General features: G+C 32.2%; 1 protein-coding gene and 1 long non-coding RNA gene across 13 annotated transcripts; both read right to left on the minus strand.

The window, feature by feature from the left end:
- Positions 1-2,174: 2,174 nt before the first annotated feature.
- LOC145076454 (uncharacterized) lies at positions 2,175-17,749 on the minus strand. 12 transcript variants are annotated; one of them, XR_013692684.1, is made up of 4 exons: positions 17,526-17,749; positions 3,038-3,089; positions 2,883-2,913; positions 2,175-2,648 (listed from the first exon to the last, which is right to left on the minus strand). XR_013692684.1 is itself a non-coding variant. In XM_079022323.1 (4 exons), the coding sequence occupies exons 2-4, from the start codon at positions 3,063-3,065 to the stop codon at positions 2,254-2,256; spliced, it is 546 nt and encodes a 181-aa protein (XP_078878449.1). In that variant the 5' UTR covers positions 3,066-3,089; positions 3,811-3,928; the 3' UTR covers positions 2,175-2,253. The 12 variants fall into 12 exon arrangements, 7 of the variants coding, with proteins under 7 accessions (XP_078878449.1, XP_078878448.1, XP_078878452.1 ...); XR_013692681.1 differs by having other exon boundaries at positions 3,038-3,092; positions 17,526-17,748; XM_079022323.1 differs by lacking the exon at positions 17,526-17,749 and adding an exon at positions 3,811-3,928 and having other exon boundaries at positions 2,175-2,740.
- A 3,112-nt stretch (positions 17,750-20,861) lies between these two features.
- Positions 20,862-21,856, minus strand: LOC145075042 (uncharacterized). Its single transcript, XR_013692268.1, has 3 exons — positions 21,751-21,856; positions 21,293-21,369; positions 20,862-21,081 (listed from the first exon to the last, which is right to left on the minus strand). It is a non-coding gene; the product is annotated as an uncharacterized LOC145075042 (long non-coding RNA).
- Between the last annotated feature and the right edge of the window lie 321 nt (positions 21,857-22,177).

A 22,177-nucleotide genomic window follows, 5' to 3' on the forward strand; every position in this document is an offset into this window, starting at 1 on the left:
GTTGTGTCGTCCATAAAGGAACCAATGGAGATTTTTTGCAATAATGAAGGATCAGTTGTCAATTTCAGTCTCGGCCAAACTTTCCAACTTCATTTCAAGATTTCAGCTTTTACATTCAAACCTTTTGAGTTCTAGATCTTCCTCAAAATATTGCACTATAAATGCTAGAAGCATCAACCTTTTATTTACTCGTCTTCTCTTTCTCTCTTTCTCCAATAGTTTGTTCAGCCTCATCAGTTTTTTGCGCACATTAGTTTTTTGCGCACCACCTGGTACGTAGTACCCTCGCCATTTATTTACCTTTACCTATCAAAAAATTATTTTTTTGTTATGGTTCATGTCTTAAGCATTCAAAATCTATATATCTATAAAATAAGCTTTTCAAAATAGATATTAGTATAAGCAAACTCTAAAACTTTTCATGTCTACACCGAATGTTTTCCTTTTCGCGATCAAAGATATGATTATAAAAGCAAACATGCTTTTATCATTAGCATCATTCATGTAATTGGATGAAATGATCTTTAACTTGTTTATCTTTACATTAAAGTATCCATATTAGTTTGTTTTACAATAAATGTTTTAATTTTCATAAATAAAGATATAATTATAAAGGTTTAAAAGAAAAGCTATTATATTGTCTTGGCTGCTAAAAAAATATGACTTTCGTTGGCCTAAAAATGAGCTTTTTGGGCTAAAATGCAAAATTTTGAAAGCATAGAAACAGATAATTGCCATCCCTAAATTTTTTCCCAATTTAGTAATGGACTTTCTAAGTAGTTCTTAACATGGTATTGTACTAAATATATTGCCAATACCTATCTATCTACTTTAAAAGTAAAATTTTATAAAACAAACAAATGAAGATTATCAAAGTCTTATTTCATATCTTTCGCCATTATAACTTTCATAATCTTTTATGTTTCCATACTTTGTCGTATTCCAATACTTCCGGTCTCATTTATTAAAGTGCAATATCATCCAACATTGACAAACATACTTTAACATAGTTTAGTATTGAATTTATTAAAATTTCTAATTTTATTAATCTACTTTCGTTGTCTATCTTATAATCTCGTGGTTTCCATGAGTCTCTTACCTAGTATTATTTTATATATCTACATTAATTAGGAAGACATAGATAAGTTGGTAATTTAACTTTTAACTTAAATGAAAGGAGAAGAAACATGTGTAAAAACTGTTTTTTTTTTTTATTAAAATAGAGAGATTAATTTAATTACTAGCAATGTCTTCATAAGCTATATTCAAAAGTTTTATTGACATATGAATAACATATAGGGCTTAGTAACTACAAGAAATACCACTGGATCTTCAAAATACTCTAACTATGACTACTAGGCTTTTATTTTTTTAAGTTACATCTTATAAAGATGTTATATTCTATAAAATGTATATCTATACTAATAAATCAAAATCATTTGCCACATGTCATATTTTTATGTATTTGGATACATGTAATTCTGTGGATAATTCTTAAAAAATGATTTTTACTTGCCATTTTGTGGTAATTTTTTATTTTCTTAATTAACTATTTTAATTTTTAGGTTATAGAAAATATCAATATGTTATTAATTTGTTTTCTTATATTTTCAAATTTTAATATGTTTCCTTAATTCTTAATATATTTAATTCAAAATTAGCATGTTTTTTTCAAAATTCATTATCATTTTAGGCAAAATAGTTTACATAGAAAAAATAATCAAACTTTATTGTTTTTATTGACAAATTAAAAAAAAAAGATTATATGGCCAAAATATAATTATTTTTCTATAGTTTTTTATTAATATAAATTGAATTATTCATTTATTCATCATTTTGTTTATATAGATTTTGATTTTTTTTAAAAATACTTAATATTTACACATTGATATTTAATGTTTTTTGTAAAAAAAATACTTAATGTTTATATCTTCATATATAAATTTTTTTAATCAAACAGTATAGTATATATCTAGTTAAATGAATAAATAACAGGTTGAATTGAGTTTTATTAGGATTCACAAAGTAAAAAGGTTTTCATGGCATATGAGATATCAAGGCTAGAATGTTAAGTTTAGCCATTGCCGATGTTATAGAGGAGGTTTGTTATATTTGAGCCGAAAGAAGATAAAAAAAAAGGATATGTTTAGTAATTTTACCATATACAAAAAAAGTTGAAACAAAAAGCCAAAAGGATTTTAATTTCCTTAAATTCCAAATAGATGCAATTCCATTTCCTTGGGTGTAAGAAAGTTAGGATGTTTTGTTAGAGCTACCAATCAAACAATCTTTTGGATAAAGGTATTTAGCCATAAACAACCTCTTCATCTCATCCCACCCAATGGGATGTTTTTCATCGACTTTCTTGCTTAGCTCTTGGATACCTTGCCACCATTTGAAAGCCTCTCCATCACGTGGCAATGTGCATCTGACTACAACTTCTACTTCTTCATCCTCTGCAACATCACAATACTCGAAACCACTTTCTACATCTTCTATCCAATAGCAAAATTCATCTTCATCAAAATCTTCATTAAAAGTTGGTAGAAATGACTCTGGTTTGAGAGTTCTTGGTTCATCATGCTCTCGAATCTCAAACGGACAATGTACCTTGTATAGATATTTTGGCAACTCCTCTTCCATATATTCTACACAAGCGCCAATACTTTCATGCATCTTTGACATAGACCAAACATCCCTCATAAATTTATTTAAATCCTTCACCAAACTTAAAGTGCTACTGAAAAATATTAACTTTAGAATGCAAAGATTAAATACAAAACTTTAGAGAATATTCTCCCGCCAAACTTATCATTCTCCATATTTTTAAGATATTATCATTCATTCAAAAAATAATTAAAATATATCTACTAGTAAGTAACCTGGATTCACACTGTCCTTGTGTCACCTTCCCTGCATCAAAAAATTTTAGTTCAGTATATATAACAAACAATTACCAGTTTGTTATTAATATAAATTCTAATTGAGCATATTTACAGTATCTTCTTGCAAAAGAAAGTAATAATTACATCCAAACCTGAGTCATTCTTCTTTTCCCCATCCATCTGCAGTTTGTTGACTTTTGAACCCTGCTGCACAATAGAATTAGAAAGCTGAGAACAAAAACCAAAGCCCAAAATCAATACAGTTTGTTGACTTTCTGGGTTGGAAATGGTAAAAAAAAAAATAAAAAATAAAAATAAAAACACCAAGACGATTTATTTAATTTCTATAACAAAACTGCAATGAAGTTTATGAACAAACAAAATCCGTAATAGCAGCAAACAAGTACAAAATGAGCTGAATAAAAACAATCAAGAAAGTTAACAAATACCAAAAATATGTTACCAAGAGATTATTTATTTATGTATTCTATCCAATTACTCGGCATATCCATGAAACAAGCATGTAAAAGCATGGTGAAATCAACACATACAGAAATTTTACATTAATAATCGACTTTTCTTGTCCCCCTTCAAACCAAACCTAACCAAACTAGGATGAAAATGAAAATGAAACAACTTTGTAAAGGCATCCCGATTATCAGCAGTGAAGAAAAAAAAACTAATTTTTTCGATCAATTTGAAACTTTTTCACGCCTAAATTTGATGCAAAATAAACAGACTTAGTTTATTCAGAGTCGATGAATCGTTGAAACTTATATCAGAAAGAAACACAGAAAACAAACCCTAGAAAATAACTAAACAAAACCATTGTCCTCGAATCGGGATCGGGATCGGGATCCGTATCATAAATCACACAGTAATGAAATTAGTAGACTCGGACGGAAGATTAGGTTTTCACGATTACCGTTATTAGGTGAAGCAATCGTCCCCTGATTTGCCGGCTTCTCCTCCGCCTCTACGCTGTACTGCAACCCTACGGTGGAGATGAATCAATTTTTATACGCGTAACTGTGAAACAAATACCCAATCGACCAATCACATATATTCGTCGTCCCTTGTGACTTTATATAATCTAGAAAAGGCCCATGCAAAATGCTTTGCATGGGTAAAAGGTTTTGTTTTTTTTTATAGTATACTAGTTGTGAGACCGTTACACGGGTTTATTAAAAATAAGAATGGTAATATCAATATTTAAATATTAAATATTTTATAAAATAATAAATTTACATATGTAATCTTGTAAAACATTTATAAAAAAATCAAATCTTCTTTAGAGCATTTATAAGACTTTATTATCAAATTAATAGAATGATTTTCTTTCTTTATATGAAATTTTATTTTAAAAAATGGAAATTCGAAAAAAATGACAAGTGGAAAAACTCTTGAGAATTTGACAAGTGGCAAAAAAAACCTTCATTTAATAGAGAGGATTTAATTAGAAAAATTTGAATTTTGATAACTGTGAAATCTCGGTTAATGGATGGTCAACCCGACTTGTGTTTAGCGGGTTAACCGAATACATCGCTTCAATAGGATTGCATTTCAGTGGGTTTCCAGCTTGAATCTTCAAGTTTGAGGTAGTTATTCGATCCTATCCTTCTTTTTTGCTTAAGAGCATTGAATTTAGGGTTTTCTATACCCTTTTATGGCTTATTTAGATGAGTATAGTGTCCCATTGAGTGCTAAACTCTAGATCTGGACCTTTTGAGGTCCAAAGAGCCTGAACCATGCTGCTTTTTGTGGTTATATGGAGGAAATGGACATAGGTTGCCATGTTAGAAGAGATTTCACCAAAATAAGCCTAGAGTGCCTTGCATGTGTACCAAGATTCGACCTTTACGTGTTTATTGGTCATGGGAAAGTCAGATCTATAGATTAGAGAAGCAGATCTGACCTCAGGAGGTCAGATGAGTGTTTTCATGGGAGGAAATCGTCGAGCCCATAAGGGACTCGACGAGTCGAGTCGGGTTGCCCCGCGATTCGCGACTTGTGATAACCCGTTGAGTGTGGGGTGGACTCAGTGAGTCGAGTGAGGACCAGGGACGAAGAGGACACGCATGTACTCGCCGAGTCACACGAGTGCACTCGACGAGTCTGGTCAAAGTTTGACCGTTGACTTTTTTTGACTTTTAGGGTTTAGTCAGTGTTTGGACTTATGAGCCATTAGAGGGGTAGAATGGTCTTTTACCCTTCTTAGGGAACTTATAGAGAGGGGTTAGCCTAGCCTTTAGAAGTTGTATTAATTAGAGTAATTATTTATGTGAGTAGGCGGAGGCTAGTGCAGTATTTCAAAGTCCAAAGTTTACCGAGTTATCCGAGGTGAGTCTTCTCACTATACTTTACCTAGAGAGGTAATTAGAGTTATGTGACAAAGAATATTGTATGCTATGTGTTATCTATGTGATTATGTGCTATATGTGATTCAGTGTTTACAGAGTTAGGATCGAATGGTCACAGAGTTAGGACCAAAGGGTCCATAGAGTTATGGAACTGGAGGGTCCCACTAAGACACTTTGACCAGAGGGTCATACAGAGTTATAGCCTTGAGTGGCTAATATGTGTTGCATCTGGTATTCTGGGGAACTCACTAAGCATTTATGCTTACAGTGTTTGGTGTTATGTGTTTCAGGTACCAGTGAGGATTGCGGGAAGGCGCCCACATGATCAGTACACACATGAGAAGTCTTTATACTTTATGATCTTGGGTTGTGTTATATGGATTGATATGTGAAACGATGAGATTTTATAATGTTTATGAATAAAAATATGTTTTTAAAATGTGAAAAATTGTTTGAAAAATATTACGGTGGTACAAGTTGGTATCAGCCTTGGTTTGAGGGATTCGGATGCACCTTCGAGTGCATTTAAACTCAAACTGAGGATTTGAGGGATTTTTCGAAATAAAACAAATTTTTCTAAAAGAGTAAAAAGGTTTTGAAAAGAGCAGAGCAGAGCAGTGTGTACGATCAGCCAGCGCCCGAACGGTGATTTCCCAAAATACCCTTATATTATGTGATATGAGATATGAGATAATATGTTATGCATGCTAGAGTAGGCTAGGTATTCCTATTAGGAATAGAGTGGCCTGATTTGTGATGCCTTAGCCTAGGGGTTTTGCTACTAGGAGATGCTTGAGAGTGAGTAGATAGCAGCGAAGAGCTATGAGAGATCTGCTAGAGAGTAGACTATGCATAGTGAGAGTAGAGTACTAGGGATTTGGAATCCAAGGAGGAGGACTTGGGGCGAATACTGAAGCGGTGTGGACGGTAGTATTGGGCCCGTACTACTGAAGACACCGGATCAGTGCGCAACCCAAGTAAGAATCCTTAGGATACCAGGGATCAAGTAGGAATGGGATATCGAGTGTGTGTACACTCGAGTGAGTTTCTGATATTTTGTGTTGTATTTCAGAGAGACATCATGGTTGGGACACGCCACACACCTGAGAGCAGTGGTATTAGTGATGAGGATATCCACAGGTTGATTCATGAGGAGGTGGCTGCTGCCATCCGCGCAGAGATCCCAGAGATGTTCGGGTCTATTAAGACCACGTTGATTGAGACTTTTGATGAGAGATACGCAGCGGTTACTGAGGCTGCAACCGCTGCAGCTACCGCAGTTGTTGCTGCTGCCAGACCTCAGGGTGGTGATTCGTTGCTGTTCCGAGAGTTCAGCAACATGAAGCCACCAGAGTTTGATGGGATGCATGATCCGATTGCTGCGATGAGATGGTTTTCTGATATTGAGGGATGATTCTATACGTCTTCATGTCCGGAGCATCTGAGGGTTCGGTTCGCACTGAACCAGCTTCGCTTGGGAGCGAAGGACTGGTGGAAGTTTGTTACAGCGCACTATTCGCCTGTTGAGCTTGTTGCGGTGACCTGGGAGAGGTTCACCGCCATGTTTCGTGATGAGTACGTTCCCCCGGTGGAGAGGGAGCGATTGGCCCAGGAGTTTCTGACCCTCAAGCAGAGTACTGAGTCTGTTACTGTGATCACCAGGATGTTCCATGAGGGGCGATGTTCTGCCCTAAGCACGTGTATACCGAGCAGGCACGTATGAGTCGGTATTTGTGTATTCTGAGGAGGGACATACGACAGTTCGTGGCGAACTCGTCGTACCGGACATTTGCCGAGCTCCAGGCAAATGCTCGGAAGAGGGAGATAGAGCTGGAGATTCAGGCTAAAGATGAGGCAGAGTCTCAGGGGAGGGATCGGCAGCCGGCTCAGTCCTAGCCGGTAGCCAAGTGAGCCAAGCCTGCCAATTCGAGATCAGGGAACCAGAAGGCCGCACTTGTGGCAAGTGCGGCAAGGGTCATGAGGGGGTTTATAGAGCAGGGTCTTGCTACAAGTGTGACAAGGAGGGGCACATGGCCAAGGATTGCCCTAAGGGGTTTGCAGTCTGTTTTCACTGCAACTAGACCGGACACCGGAAGGCCGAGTGTCCGTAGTTGCGGGGGTCATCCCAGGGGGCATCACAGGGATCTGCCCCTACTGCCGTTTGAGCTGCAGAGAATCGGCCAGTGAAGGCCGAGGCGCCAAAGGCTCACGGGAGAGCCTTCCAGTTGACAGCGGAGGAGGTCCGTGCAGTCCAGATGTTATGGCTGGTATGTATTCTTTCATATATCTATTTGAGTTTGTGGTGTTATGCTTATATTATGATATGCATGGGTACATTTCTTGTGAGTTCTGTACCTGCTTTGGTGTTATTTGACTCGGTTGCGAGTCGGTCTTTTGTGTCGTTAGCCTTTAGTCAGCACATCAGTATCTATCGAGAGGCGTTGAGTTGACCTCTGCAAGTTTCTATAGCTGACGAGCGAGCGGTGTATGCCACTGATGTGATTCGAGGATGTGTACTCGAGATCTTCGGCGTCGAGTTTCCAATTGATTTGGTCCCGATTGCGATGGGTGATGTCTGTGTCATTGTGGGCATGGACTGGTTGAGCAGATTTAGAGCGGTTATCGACTATGAGCGACAGCTGGTGACCATACGAGACCCTAGTGTGGGAGTTCTTATGGTTTATGGTGAGGGTACCCGTTACGGGTCAGCATTTTGTTCGGCCGCTAGAGCGAAGCAAAGCCTATATCAGGGTTGCAGTGGGTTTGTGGCATATGTGGTGGATACGAGAGTAGATGTAGAGAGACCGAGGTCGGTCGATGAGGTCCCGATATGCGTGAGTTCCCGGATGTTTTCCCCGAGGAGTTGCCGGGTGTGCCTCCCGAGAGGCAAGTAGAGTTTCGTATCGATTTGGTTCTGGGGGCAGTGCCTATCGCCAAGGTGCCCTATCGCCTTACGCTTCCAGAGGTGCAGGAGTTATCCTCGCAGCTTCAGGTGCTGTTGGGGAAGGGGTTTATACGACTGAGTAGCTCGCCATGGGGAGCGTCGATCCTTTTTGTCAAGAAAAAGGATGGTTCACACCGGATGTGCATTGATTACCGGGAGTTGAACAAGTTGACAGTCAAGAACCATTACCCCTTACTGAGGATCGACGATTTATTCAATCAGTTGCAGGGAGCGTCTTGGTTCTCCAAGATTGATCTGAGGTCTGGATATCATCAGATGAGGGTGCGTGAGGAGGATATCCAGAAGACGGCGTTCAGGACTCGTTATGAGCATTATGAGTTCGTGGTGATGCCTTTCGGGCTCACCAATGCACCAACGACATTCATGGATCTCACGAACAGAGTGTGCGTGTCGATGTTGGATCGTTCGGTGATCGTGTTCATTGATGACATATTGGTGTATTCGAGATCCAGAGAGCAGCATGAGGAGCATTTGAGGGAGATCCTCAGAGTTTTGAGATCGGAGAGGCTTTACGCCAAATTCTCCAAGTGCGATTTCTGGTTACGATAGGTCCAGTTCTTAGGACTCCTCGTCAACCAGAATGGGATATTGGTTGATCCGGCCAAGATTGAGGCAGTGATGAGTTGGGAGGTGTCGAGATCCCCCTCAGAGGGGATAATAGTAGTACGGGAGACAACCACGCCAATAACATCTATGAAATTCATTTTGTATTAATATTAAAATTAGTAAATAATGTTAGGTAAACTATTAAAATATTAGTATTTATTAAATAAATGAAAACGTACCAACAGATCTTTGGGTTGGGATAACTTTGGAATTAATTTTCTAAAAATCCACAAAAGATAATCCGAAAACATTTTCCGGAAAATCAAGAGAATCCTTAAGTTTTGTTTCCCTTACAAAGGTACTTTTATTTGGAAGATCATAAAATATGGTACATTTCGGATGTGGATTGCATTTTGCAACAGAGAGGGTGGTAATTTCATAAACGGATCCCTCACGAAGACTTTTTTCAAACTTATAAAATAAGTTTTGGAAAACATTAGCTTGAATTAGAGATCCCTAAAAAAAATATATACAACACAACATTATCAATTTGTAATCAAATAGCATATTTAAAAAAAAAATGAATGTAAAAATGCAATTTTTTTTGTAAAACAATAAGAATATACATGTTTATCCAAGAAAATCATTTCGATGAAGTACTTTTCGTTATCATTAAATTTAGAATTGAGTGTCCATAACTTCAATACTTTCACTCTGATAGTGACATCCGAATTGACTGGGTCAATGTCTTTTATGAATGTAATCTTTGAAGTAGCCATATCTGTAAAAAAAAAAATTAGAAAAGTCAATGAAATGAGAATAAATATTGAAAAGACTTGGGAATTACAATAAATTTGTAGTTCACTTGAAAAGGGAATTACAACTTCTATTTTCTTTGTCCCCTCAGATTTTTAAAATAGCATATATAATCTATAATAAGTTTACTTGATATATAAAGATGAACAACAAAATTCAAAAAAAATCAATTATATAAAATCTGAGAGCCAACAATCAGGAAATTATCAATTAACTGAGTAATGTGAATTCACAAAAAATAACCAAAATGACCAAAAAGGTAAAAATAATCGATTTCACTAAAAAAACTTTTACCTTAAGTTAGGATTATTTAGATAAAGTACCTCTAAATGATGTAAAGATAAAGGGGTTATTTGTTAGAGAAAACAGAAAACAAAAAAAAGTCAATTAAAGACTAAAATACCCCTAGGACCATTTTCTGTCAAACACAACCATGAAAATATCACCCATCTGCCCATTTTGCCATCCAAAAAAAACAAAAGTAAAAAAAACAAAAAACAGAAGTAGGATGCTATTATATGCAAAAAAAAATAACATAAAATCACCAAAATGACCAAAAAGGTAAAAATTATCGATTTGTTCAATTTATTTTATATTTATAGCTTCAATTTCTTTCATTGACCACAACTGGAAAAAAAAAAAAAAAAAAAAAAAAAAAAAAAGCTCTCCTTTAGACCTTTGAGGGGGTAGTTTTATGACATTCGTTAAAAGTGAGATCTTATATTAAAAATTAACTTATTTGCAAAAATCAATAGAATGAAATTATAGAAAGATCGTTCATTCCAAAACTTTACAAACTTATTTGCAAAAATCAATGAGGGTTTGATTGGAACACCATTGAAATTTGAGGGTTATTTTCTCTACTTTAAATCGAATTTATACATTTACACATTTCAATTAACTTGAATCATCCAAAAAGTGGATACTTCGGCCACTGTTTTTGATTTCTTACTTTACGGGTCAAACAAACTATTTGAAAACTGAAAATTAACAACAAATATACTTGAATTTTAAGAAAAATAAAAAAAGATTAACTACACTGATTAGAAACATGCAAAAAAAAAATGTTATGTCAACGCCATGAATTCATAAACAACATTCAGGTAGTGTTTTAATAACATAAAATTTGACATCCAAAGTAAAAATAAAAGAACCAGAGTGGTATTACTGCTGGAACTTTCAAAATTAAAATTGTCACCAAAAGTTTTATATCTCTCTTTTGAAGTGGTTTAGCAATTATAAAACAACCAAATAGATCATGACAAATGACAGTATGATGTGAAAAAACAAAAAACAAAAGTAGGATGCTATTATATGCAAAAAAAAACAAAAAACAAACAAAAAACAAAAAACTAAAAAAACTAAAAATCACCAAAATGACCAAAAAGGTAAAATTCATTTGTTAGATATAACATAAAACAAAAAGGTAATCTATGAATCAAAACACACACATTCAAATACAAAAACAATATCAACATTGTTGATCATTCGCAATCATACTGATCATCAATTTCTTGTTGATGGGTACACTTTTAGTAACAACACATTACACTTCAAAAAACATCAAAACACAAATAACGAAAGTATAAAAAGTCAATAAAAGACTAAAATACTCCTGGGACCATTTTCTGTCCAACACAACCATGAAAATCACCAAAATGACCAACATGACCAAAAAGGTAAAAGTTATTTGTTAGATATGACAAAAAACAAAGAGGTAATATGTGAATCAAAACATACACATTCAAATACAAAAACAATATCAACATTGTTGATCATTCGCAATCATACTGATCATCAATTTCTTGTTGATTGGTACACTTTTAGTAACAACCTATCACATTTCAAGAACCATCAAAACAGAAATAACGAAAGTAAAAAAAAGTCAATAAAAGACTAAAATACACTTGGGACCATTTTCTGTCTAACACAACCATGAAAGGTTAAAAATTTTGATTTATGAAAATGAACTCACCAGATTTGTTATGTCAATAGTATGCAAAAATCGTAATATTGAAGACGAGAAAGAAGAATTATAATTGATAATGGGAATGGATGTTGAAGACGACAAAGCACGATATAAACGGAGTTAGAATATTATTTTGAAATTCCTAATTTTTTGGGATTCATTTAAATCTTGAAAATAGTTTAAAAAATATAAGATTTGTAGTCAATGATACTGAACGTAAATTGTTATTGTTTCCAAAAAAAACATGGATTTTTAATTTGAATTTTGAATGTTATATGATCCGAAAATGAGAAAGCTGGAAAAAACGAGATCCTACATTTATGCAATTTTTCAAGTTTTATCATTATCATACATACTTATAAAGCTAGCATTTTTCTTGAATCTCATGCATTTGAAACCCCCCTTTTTTTAACTTTCTCAAACCACATTCATTTGAAACCCCTTTTTTTAATTAATGCAACTCAAAAGTTTTCTTAATTATGATTTAACATTCAAAAGTTTTATTACTTATATTATGTTTAATTACCATTTAGTGAAAGTTTACTATAAAAATGCCAATCTTTTGTGTCTTTTGTGTTATATAAAATCTTACATGTAAGAATGATTTGAAGATATTGTGATTCAAAAGTTTTCATATAGTTGAAGCATTCACGATCCAAATATGATGATTTGAAGAAATGGGTTATGTCGCATCGATGGTAATTGAAATATGATTTTTTTTCTTTCAACCAAAACAAATGAAGCTTTTCTATTCTTTCTTTATATTCAGTTTCTCATTTAATCATTATATGTAATTTGTGTATTACTCAATCTTGAATGTGACTCTCCAAACATCAATGTTTTGCTTGGAATATCTTTTTGATTCTTCTTTTTCAAGAAAAATATTTTGATTGCAGTTTAGTGAAGAATCATCATCAAGTTTATATGGTTGAATAGTGCTAAATGAAGAAAGGATATTCATAAAATGGATATAGGTTTTTTTGTTTGAGCAAAGTTGACAAAAGTTAGTTTTTTTAAAGTTAAATGTATGTTTATGTAACATCTTTATTTATATATTCAACCACTTAATGCTCTTATTTATTTGATTGTAGTTTTTCTCTTTTGATTATGTTTATTTTCTATTATTTTTTTGTTGGGTTATCCTACACAACATATTTAAAAGACAATATTTAAAAGATAACATAAGTTTGAACGTTTGATATGTTATTATAATAGACTTATTATGATATGTTCTTCATATGAAAGTAATTTATCCATATTATCACGACAAGAATTACATATGACATTTACGAATATATATATATATATATATATATATATATATATATATATATATATATATATATATATATATAATGTGTGATTTGCTTAACATGTATATGCACCTATGTATGTTATAAAGTTATAATTAAATATATTTATGTCTAATAATTAAAGGGATTAAAATGATGCATCAAAACCAATTATTTAGACGAATATAATAATAATAATAATAATAATAATAATAATAATAATAATAATAATAATAATAATAATAAATATACATTACCAAGTACCACATTCATTTGAAACTTACACTACAACTCAAGAGTTTTCTAATTTACGTATATTTATTAGTTACAACTCAAGAGTTTTTAACTTTTAATTATTAATTAGTAATCACTAATAACTTTGTATTTTTCTTTCTTTTATAAGGTTGTAAAGTTTTGCTCATTAAAACATTAATATATTTGAAGAGATTTGTGATTTAAATATGAAGAGTTAATATAAATGTCATAATAGATGTTTTAGTGTTTTTTATGTTATTAAAAGTTATAGTGTTTATTTTTCATATTTTTTATTATTTTATATATATATATATATATATATATATATATATATATATATATATATTTAATACAAATGTTATAATAGATGTTTTTATATTTTTATGTTACTAAAAGTTGTAGTTCATATTTTTGATCATACATTTTGTTACCCGTTATATTATCATTCATTTGATATATAATTTACATAATTTTAAACGGTTTACAAAATTATCAAATAATTGTATATATCACAATGACTTAAAAATTAAACTATAATGTTTATTAAAACTAATATGTTAACTATATGTTTGCTTTACTTATGTTAACTATATATTTGCTTTACTACTAACATTTTGTTTCAAAGTAGAAATATTAAATAATAATGTGGTAAAAGTTATTATTTTAACTATATAATTCTATTCTCGCGCAACGCGTGGGGATTCGCCTAGTATACTTATAAAGTTTGTATTTTTTCTTGAACCACATTCATTTGAAACTCTCATGCATTTTTTCCTTTTACCACATTCATTTGAAACTTCCATGACTTTTCAGTTTCTTTCTAATAATTATTATAAGTTGGTTAATAAGGTTAAATAAATATCAAACCTAAAGTGTAATCATATATAAACTAAATTTCAATATTAAAAAAATATATTTTCTTCTACTTATAAAGTTTGTTTTTAACTTCTAACATATTATACGTTATTTATTAGGTCTAATATGTTATATGTAAACCATTATCACTTTAAAGCTATAACTTTTGATCAATTTGTATAAAATACTTAAATTGTTAATTTAAATATAACCTTACAGGATCAACTTAGATATAAAATTTAGTTCAACTCAAACAACCCAAAAAATATTTTGTAAATTGTTAAAAGTGGTAAATTGTAGTGTCTTTCTAAAAATGATTATAAATTGGTTAATAAGGTTAAATAAGTATCAAACCTAAAGTGTAATAAAAAAAAACTATATTTCAATATTAAAATAATATTTTTACTTGTACTTATAAAGTTATGTCTTTAACTTTTAACATATTATACTTAATTTATTAGATTTAATATGTTGTTGTATTTAATCATTATCAGTTTAAAGCTACAACTTTTGAACTGTATGGGCAAAATCCTTAAATTATTAATTTAAATATAACATTACAGGGTCAACTTCAATATAAATTTCAGTTCCACTTAAAAAAATCCAAAGAATATTTTATAAATAGTGAAAAGTGATAAATTGTAGTGTTAAATGCAAAAAACTAAATTGTAATATCAATTCACTAAAATATTTCCTAAAGATTTTTTTATAATCGTTAAAAGTTTTGAAATAAGTAGCTTAAAATAACTTACAATAACAATAGTTAAAAATAGCTCTATATAAATGATTATATTGTTACCTTTAAAATAAAATAAAAATTGTTTGATGTTTTAAATGATTACACTAATGGAAATTGAAACGTTAAGCAAATAAATTTTAAAAATAAATTAAAAATAATAACAACTATAAATAATATTAAATCATATATTATATTTAATTTTATTCATGAATAATCCGCAGATAAAGGTCATTTAAAAGATTGAGATTATGCAGTTTTAATAGATGTATATATTATTATACAATTCAAAACATATATTTGTAAAGATTTCAGCTATATAGATGCTTCTGGGCAACGTACGGGCATTTGCCTAGTTTATTTTATAAAATAGGATTAATTGCAGTAGACGACACGTGGCAGACAATGTAGAAATGGGACATGTGGCAAATTATAAGTTTTGTTTATTAGAGGAGGTAGATTAATGCATACAAATTGGCAACCTATTGATTCTTCTTTTCAAATTTCAAATTTCTCATTTTAATTACATTAAATTAATAACATTATAACAAAAATAAAAATAAAATTAATACAAATTATAAAGTAATATAATTTAACATATTTATTTAAATCAATGATTATAATTTTATATAACTAAAAAAATCTCTTAATTAATAGTTTATTTAAAATAATTTTAAGTTTTTACTATAAAAATTTGATTAATTTTATAATTTTGGTTCCTACGGATTTTAAATTAGTATATATATATATATATATATATATATATATATATATATATATATATATATATATATATATATTAAGTTATCAATTTAATCTATAAAACCATAACCAAACAATTAGTTATGAATTGGGAAAATATACAAACTGAACCATGATTGGACTGTGTCGGTTAATAGTTATTCCTCTTATTATTACCAGATAATCATAAAATCTTCTCCATCCCATGATACTTGTCTACTATGATTTCGTAACTTTAATTTCTGCATCTCTACCTTTGTGTCCTTGTTTGGTTTTTTGTTTAAATCTTCTAAATGAAAAAAAAAAAATATGCTTTCTAAACCAAATCATTATATGTAGAAAATCAAATCCAGTGTGAATAAATTCTAATTTTTGCATTAAGTCGGTTTTTAACAATACCCACGGCCCTTCAAATGTTCCTAGTATATATAAATATCCAGCTATTTTCAAGCAAACAACCATTTTTTCCTTAAATTCCAATACATGCAATTCCATTTTCCCTAGATAAATAAATTCGAACGGAACTTTGGATTTTTGGTTGGCTATCAAACAATCTATGGAGAAAGGAATTTATCCATAAACAGCATCTTCATCCCTGTCCACTGAATGTGATAATTTTTATAGAGTTTCTTGTTTAGCTGTTGGATATCTTGCCACCATTGAAAAGCCTCTCCTTCAAGTGGCAATGTGTTGGCTACAAGGTCTATTTTTTCATGCTCTGGGACACAATAATACTCAAAATAGAATTCTATCTCCTTAACCCAGTTGCAAAAGACATCAAGATTAAAATTGTCAGGGAATGTTGGTAGACGTATGTTTGGGTCGTAAGGAGATGGCTTCTCCTCTGTAGGAATCTCAGGCGTTGGCTTTGGTTGATATTTTTTCAACTCCGCATCGATACGTTGTAAGCGAGTGCCCAGATCTTCAAACTTGTTTACCAAGGATCCAGTACACCTCATAATTTTATTTATATCCTTGGCCAACGTATTCAAAGAAAAATTATCTACACTGAAAAATAATATAAAAATCCAAATTAATGCAAACTTAACTTATTATTCTCTAATGTCAATATTTTTAAAATTATGTCATTCATTCATTCAATAATAATAATAAAAATATCTAGTAACCTGGATTCAAGCTGTCCTTCATCTTGATCCATGTCTTGTGTCTCGTTTCCTGAATCAAAAAATTTTAAGCTTCCAACCAAAGGATTTACACCTTATTCTTCAAGATTTCCAATCGATATATGGATATTTTTTTAATTATAATATTTTTGTAGAGAGTGTCCTATGTAACAATAAGTTGACCGAGATTTTTTTTATATATGCGACTTGGTCTCTGTGTATCTATAATTCTAATTGAGAACATATTTAGAGGAAACTCTTTCAACAGAAAGTAGCAATTGCATACAAACCTGATCCATTCTTCTTTTCCCCATCCATCTGGGGTTGGTTGACTTTTGAAGCCTAAATAAGAGTTCAAAAACCAAAGCCCAAAACCAATTCAACTGCCTTATGATATACTGACATATGCATAATTAATTCACCAAATCCAATCATTGTTAATTGATTTAAGCTCTATTGATGCAGACCACATATGCTTATGCTTATGGTATGCAATACTTAAGTTGTTATAAACAATACCAAACATTCAGCAGACCCATGAATCACACACATAAAACCATGGTAAAATCAAGACATGCACAAATTTTACATTAATATTCGAGTTTTCTTGTCCCCCTTCAAACAAAGCTAAACTAAGATGAAAATGAAACAGCTTTGTAAATGCATGTTATCCAATAGTCAACAGCTCCCTCCAATTACGATTTTCAGCAGTGAAGGAAAAAAAAAAAAAAAAAAAAACAACTAATTTTTTCGATCAATTTGAAACTTTTTTACGCCTAAATTTGATGCAAAATAAATAAACTAAGTTTCTTCAGAGTCGATGAACCATTGAAACTTATATCAGAAAGAAACACGAAAAACAAACCCTAGAAAATAACTAAACAAAACCATTGTCCTCGAACCGGGATCGGGATCCGTATCATAAATCACACAGTAATGAAATTAGTAGACTCGGACGGAAGATTAGGTTTTCACGATTACCGTTATTACGTGAAGCAATCGTCCCCTGATTTGCCGGCTTCTCCTCCGCCTCTACGCTGTACTGCAACCCTACGGTGGAGATGAATCAATTTTTATATGCGTAAGGCGTAACATCAAACCCTATCCCCTGGGCCGTGGCCATTGAGCTGTGAAACAAATACCCAATCGACCAATCACATAGCTTCCACTTTGGGTCTTTTATTTGAGCCGGATGTTAGTTTAAATAAATCTTTCTTGATTCTAAATAAATCTCCATCTCCATCTCCATGCAGGACCATGCTTAATAAAAGCCTCCTCTAGAAGCCACGTGGCATTCTCTCAAATCTTATACTCTCTACTTTTCCCACCCACTAAATCACTACATCAATCGACATTCAATTCCTACATATCAGCATTTCAGTTTTCCTTATTTGAAGGATATTATCTTATATCCTAAAATACCTGCAATCAAAACCATAAAATCAGCAATGGTTTTAGGTTTATCTCTTCTCTCTTTCTAATAAAAGACTCTCTAAAGAGCCACATGTCATACTTTGTGCACTTTATTTTGCCACGTGGCATTATTCTATGCATAGAGTTTTCATTTTCCTGCTCATTCCAAAAACTACTTTTCATTTTAAAACTTTCCATCTGAGAAGCCTAAAAATCAGCCATCGCTACCTCTTTTTTTGTTTTTCTGGACTTTAATCTGTTGGCTATGACTGCAAATCCCATAAAATCAGTGAGAATAATTATTTAAAATTCAAAATTGAATGCGTTTTATATTTATATATCTATGGAATCACATGGATTACAATTGCATATGCAATGCAATTAAGGTTCTATGATGAAATATTAAACTCACGCCGTTGTATTTCAGATCAGACTAAAGCCCTGCACATTACTCTGTTTATTCAGTTCTATCTTTGTCTCTCTTGGAAACCCTAATTTAATCACCATGTACAACTTTTGCTTTTAAACGAAAGCAGGGTAGTTTCTTCCTCTATCTCTTCCTCTCTTTGACTTTCTTGATTTTTTTATTGGGGTTTACGTTTCTAGGTTTTACTAATCAGAGAAGGAAGTTATGGTATAGTTTTCAGGGCTCTCTCATAATCTTTTGTTTTTCATCTTCTTGAAGATAGTGAATCACCACTCCAACCTAAATCTATATCTAAATACCGCCAGTGAAAGCAACATGATTTTCAATATTACTTTAACGACCGGAGAAACAAATGTGTTGATTCCATCGGTGATCCCCAATATAACTTATGTTATAGTTTTTGTTCGCTTAAAGCGCATCCCTCATCCAATTTCTTCCCACTACTAGAAAAAAGGCCTTTTACGACGCTCATTGCGCGTCGTAAAACGCTCAGACGACGCGCAAATGCGCGTCAAGGAAGGCCATGTCATAAAGAGAGATGACGCGCTTTTGCGCGTCGTCTATAGACGACGCGCATTTACGACGCGCATTTATGACACGCATTTACGACGCGCGGTTATGACACACATTGCGTATCAAGGAAGGCCCTGTCATAAAGGAAGACGACACGCATTTGCGTGTCGTAACCTTACGACGCGCGTGTTTATGACACGCAATGCGTATTAAGGAAGCACCAGTCAAGAAAGGTCATGTCATAAATAAAGACGACACACATTTTTGCGTATCGTAATTTTAATTTTTTTTTTTTAAAAAAATATATTTATATATTTATTAATTTATAAATTAAATTTGCATTTAATCTCTCATAATAAAAATAAAATACCATATACAAAAAATACAATCCATTGCATAATATAAAATAAAATACCATATACAAAAAATACAATCCGTTGCATTTAATTTGTATGTATAACAAAGACACATGTGTTAAACTTGTTACCATTAACATCTAATCGTATGGACTCGAGTGTTAAACTTGTTACCATTAATATCTTATTCATAAGTCCTTTCAACAAGATTTTTACCTGCATAAATGAAAACAAACAAGAACATTAACAGCCCAGCATGCTCAAGCCTCATCAATACAACAAAGGAGACAAAAGTAATGTAATAAGTCAAACATTAAAACCAAACATTAATATAAGAGATGGGAAATCTTTTACCTGAATATAACTAGCACCAAACAAACCACCATTTCCAAGCTGGAATTAAGTCTGATGCAATGTGACTAAAAAAACATAAATCACTCTCAAATTTCACTTACCCCTTTCACTTTCACATAACACCAACCAACCTACTTATAAGTTGCTAATTATCTGTAAATAAATGTGAGTACTGAGTACATTGCTAAAACGGGTAAAGAAATGCAAAAACTTAAATAAATTTCATTGCCCATATTTATAAACTTGAAACAGTTTTTTACCTTGAGAACGTGGGAGAAACCTGATTGGTAAATGGAATAGCGTGCTATCTCACAAAGATCACATGAACTCAACTTCCAGACCTGTATTCCTCCACCAAGGGTTCCTTTGTGAGATGGATTTGTAAGGGGTCATAAGTAGATGTATCCAAAAGATTGCCTTAAGATATTATTGGAATCACTTCCACAATATTTTTAACTACATCTAATTTTTACTTAGAAAAACAATCCATACTCAAATTCCTCAAGATAGAAAGTATGCATATACAAACAAACATCAAGGCAAAGAGTGAGTAACTTGGAGTTGATTGTATAACAGATGCAATATTGCAATTCTAAGGCAAAGCCCAAACTAGAAATCCTTTAACAAGGAACAAAAACAACATTCTTAAGTTGTTGGTGGCTTAAGCTTATTATTAGAAACAAGAAACGACAACATGATACATGTGGTAAAAATTCAACACCCTTGGCTTATGTATTTTCTACATAAAAGAGTATGACAGTGAAATCTACAACAATATTATATGAATCTAAAACTTCACACTACCAACACTTTGCTCCAAAATTGTGATCTAACAACATTCTAACTACAACAATACTTCACAATAACAAGACACAAAGAAACCAAAAAAGAAGGTGGTGCATATGCATTACATCAAAACAATGATACCTTTATAAAAAAAATGGCCTCATTTCCTCTTGTTCTTGCTTTTAGTAGCTCTCACCATCCTTCTTCCAGATTTATCACCACCACCAGACCCTAACGAAAAGCTTCCTCCACTAGCATTGAACTCTACACTAGATGACTGGAAAGGATTCTGAGGTAGCACTTGGTTTGGCTGGCCACCAAACTGGAAAGGAGCCGCCGCTTGTGGTGGGGCCGGGGTGGCTGAACCGAACATGAACTTTTTTTGGCTTAACCCATCAAATCATTTTGTGTAGAATAAATCAAGATTAAGTTCTTAACCCATTAAGCCCATTAAGTAAAAAAAAAAAACAACCCCTTAATCTAATAATATATATAGTATGTAAATGGATGTTTCTTTTTCATTTCTTGTATCTAATAATATATTAATATATACCTATGTATTAATAATTTGGATATAATGAACAATTTAGAATTAAATTCGATTTTGAGCAAGAAAATGACCTTCCTTGGGGACGTGTAGTTTTTTCACTATTGTCCTTTGGTAAGCCTGTTTCTTCATCATCATCCTCTGAGATAAGAAAACAAGGATCATGAGTTAACAAATACTAAAGTTTCATCACGATTACAAATTAGTTACTTAAGCATATATACGTTCATCATGTTTTGTTTGTGTTGCTTGCTGTCAAAATATACATGAAATTTTGATTAATAAGATAGTTTATGTTAATAAACTTAAAAAAAAGAGAACAGACTCAGGTGAAGAAAATTGAAGAACTTACCACTTTCAACTTTTTGAGAATATTATCAACCTGTGTAGTATCAAATCCCCATTCGTTTGGCTTATCTAAACCAACACCTGTTTTGCATTCAAGTTAGTGGCAAAAAAAACAAAAAAAAAACTCCATTTATACTTTCATACTGTGAGAGTGTGAGGCAAAATCACAAAGCAGAGACTGAAAAAAATGCTAGCCAGCATGTCTAACATTGTGCTTATTAAAAGAAATCACTTCAGTCAAAACCATGGAAGATAGACAAAGATCTTGTAAATGATGTAATGCATCGTCTTTATACAGATTTACCTGAACATAAATGATGACCACTTGAAGCATATCTTTTGGAAGATAACCAATCACCCAATAGATAGTTGTTTTCGCATTTCCTAGATCTTTTTTGTGAACCCAACAAAATAATAAATATACAGCAAATAAAAATAATAATCAGTTGCAGCTTGGTATACCTTTTTACATGCAGTTATCGGATCATCTGAATAAAATGGAGGTTATCCAACAAGCATCTCATACATTATTGCACCTAGTGACCACCTGCAACAATAGTAATAGTTAAAAACAATCATGAAATAAAAGAAAATGACAAAAATATCCTCAGCAAATAGTAATACAACACTAACAGCAAATAGTAATACAACACTAAAAAAATCAGACCAACAATCGTGAAGTCCATGTCATGTAGTAAAAAAGAAACTGTATTACAGGGGCTAAAAAAACCAGACCAACAAATAATATTAGAAGATTTCAACAAACATGGGTCTGGGATCCTAATCAGACCATACCTACAAGTTTATTTCTAATAACTCATCAAACATGGAACAAAAGGAAAGGCATCACGTTCTCGTTTTTATTAATAAGGCGTACCAACAAAGAAAT

The sequence above is a fragment of the Lactuca serriola genome, chromosome 9 (genome assembly GCF_051521515.1).
Source record: "Lactuca serriola cultivar US96UC23 chromosome 9, Lser_US96UC23_V15, whole genome shotgun sequence".
NCBI lineage: Eukaryota > Viridiplantae > Streptophyta > Magnoliopsida > Asterales > Asteraceae > Lactuca > Lactuca serriola.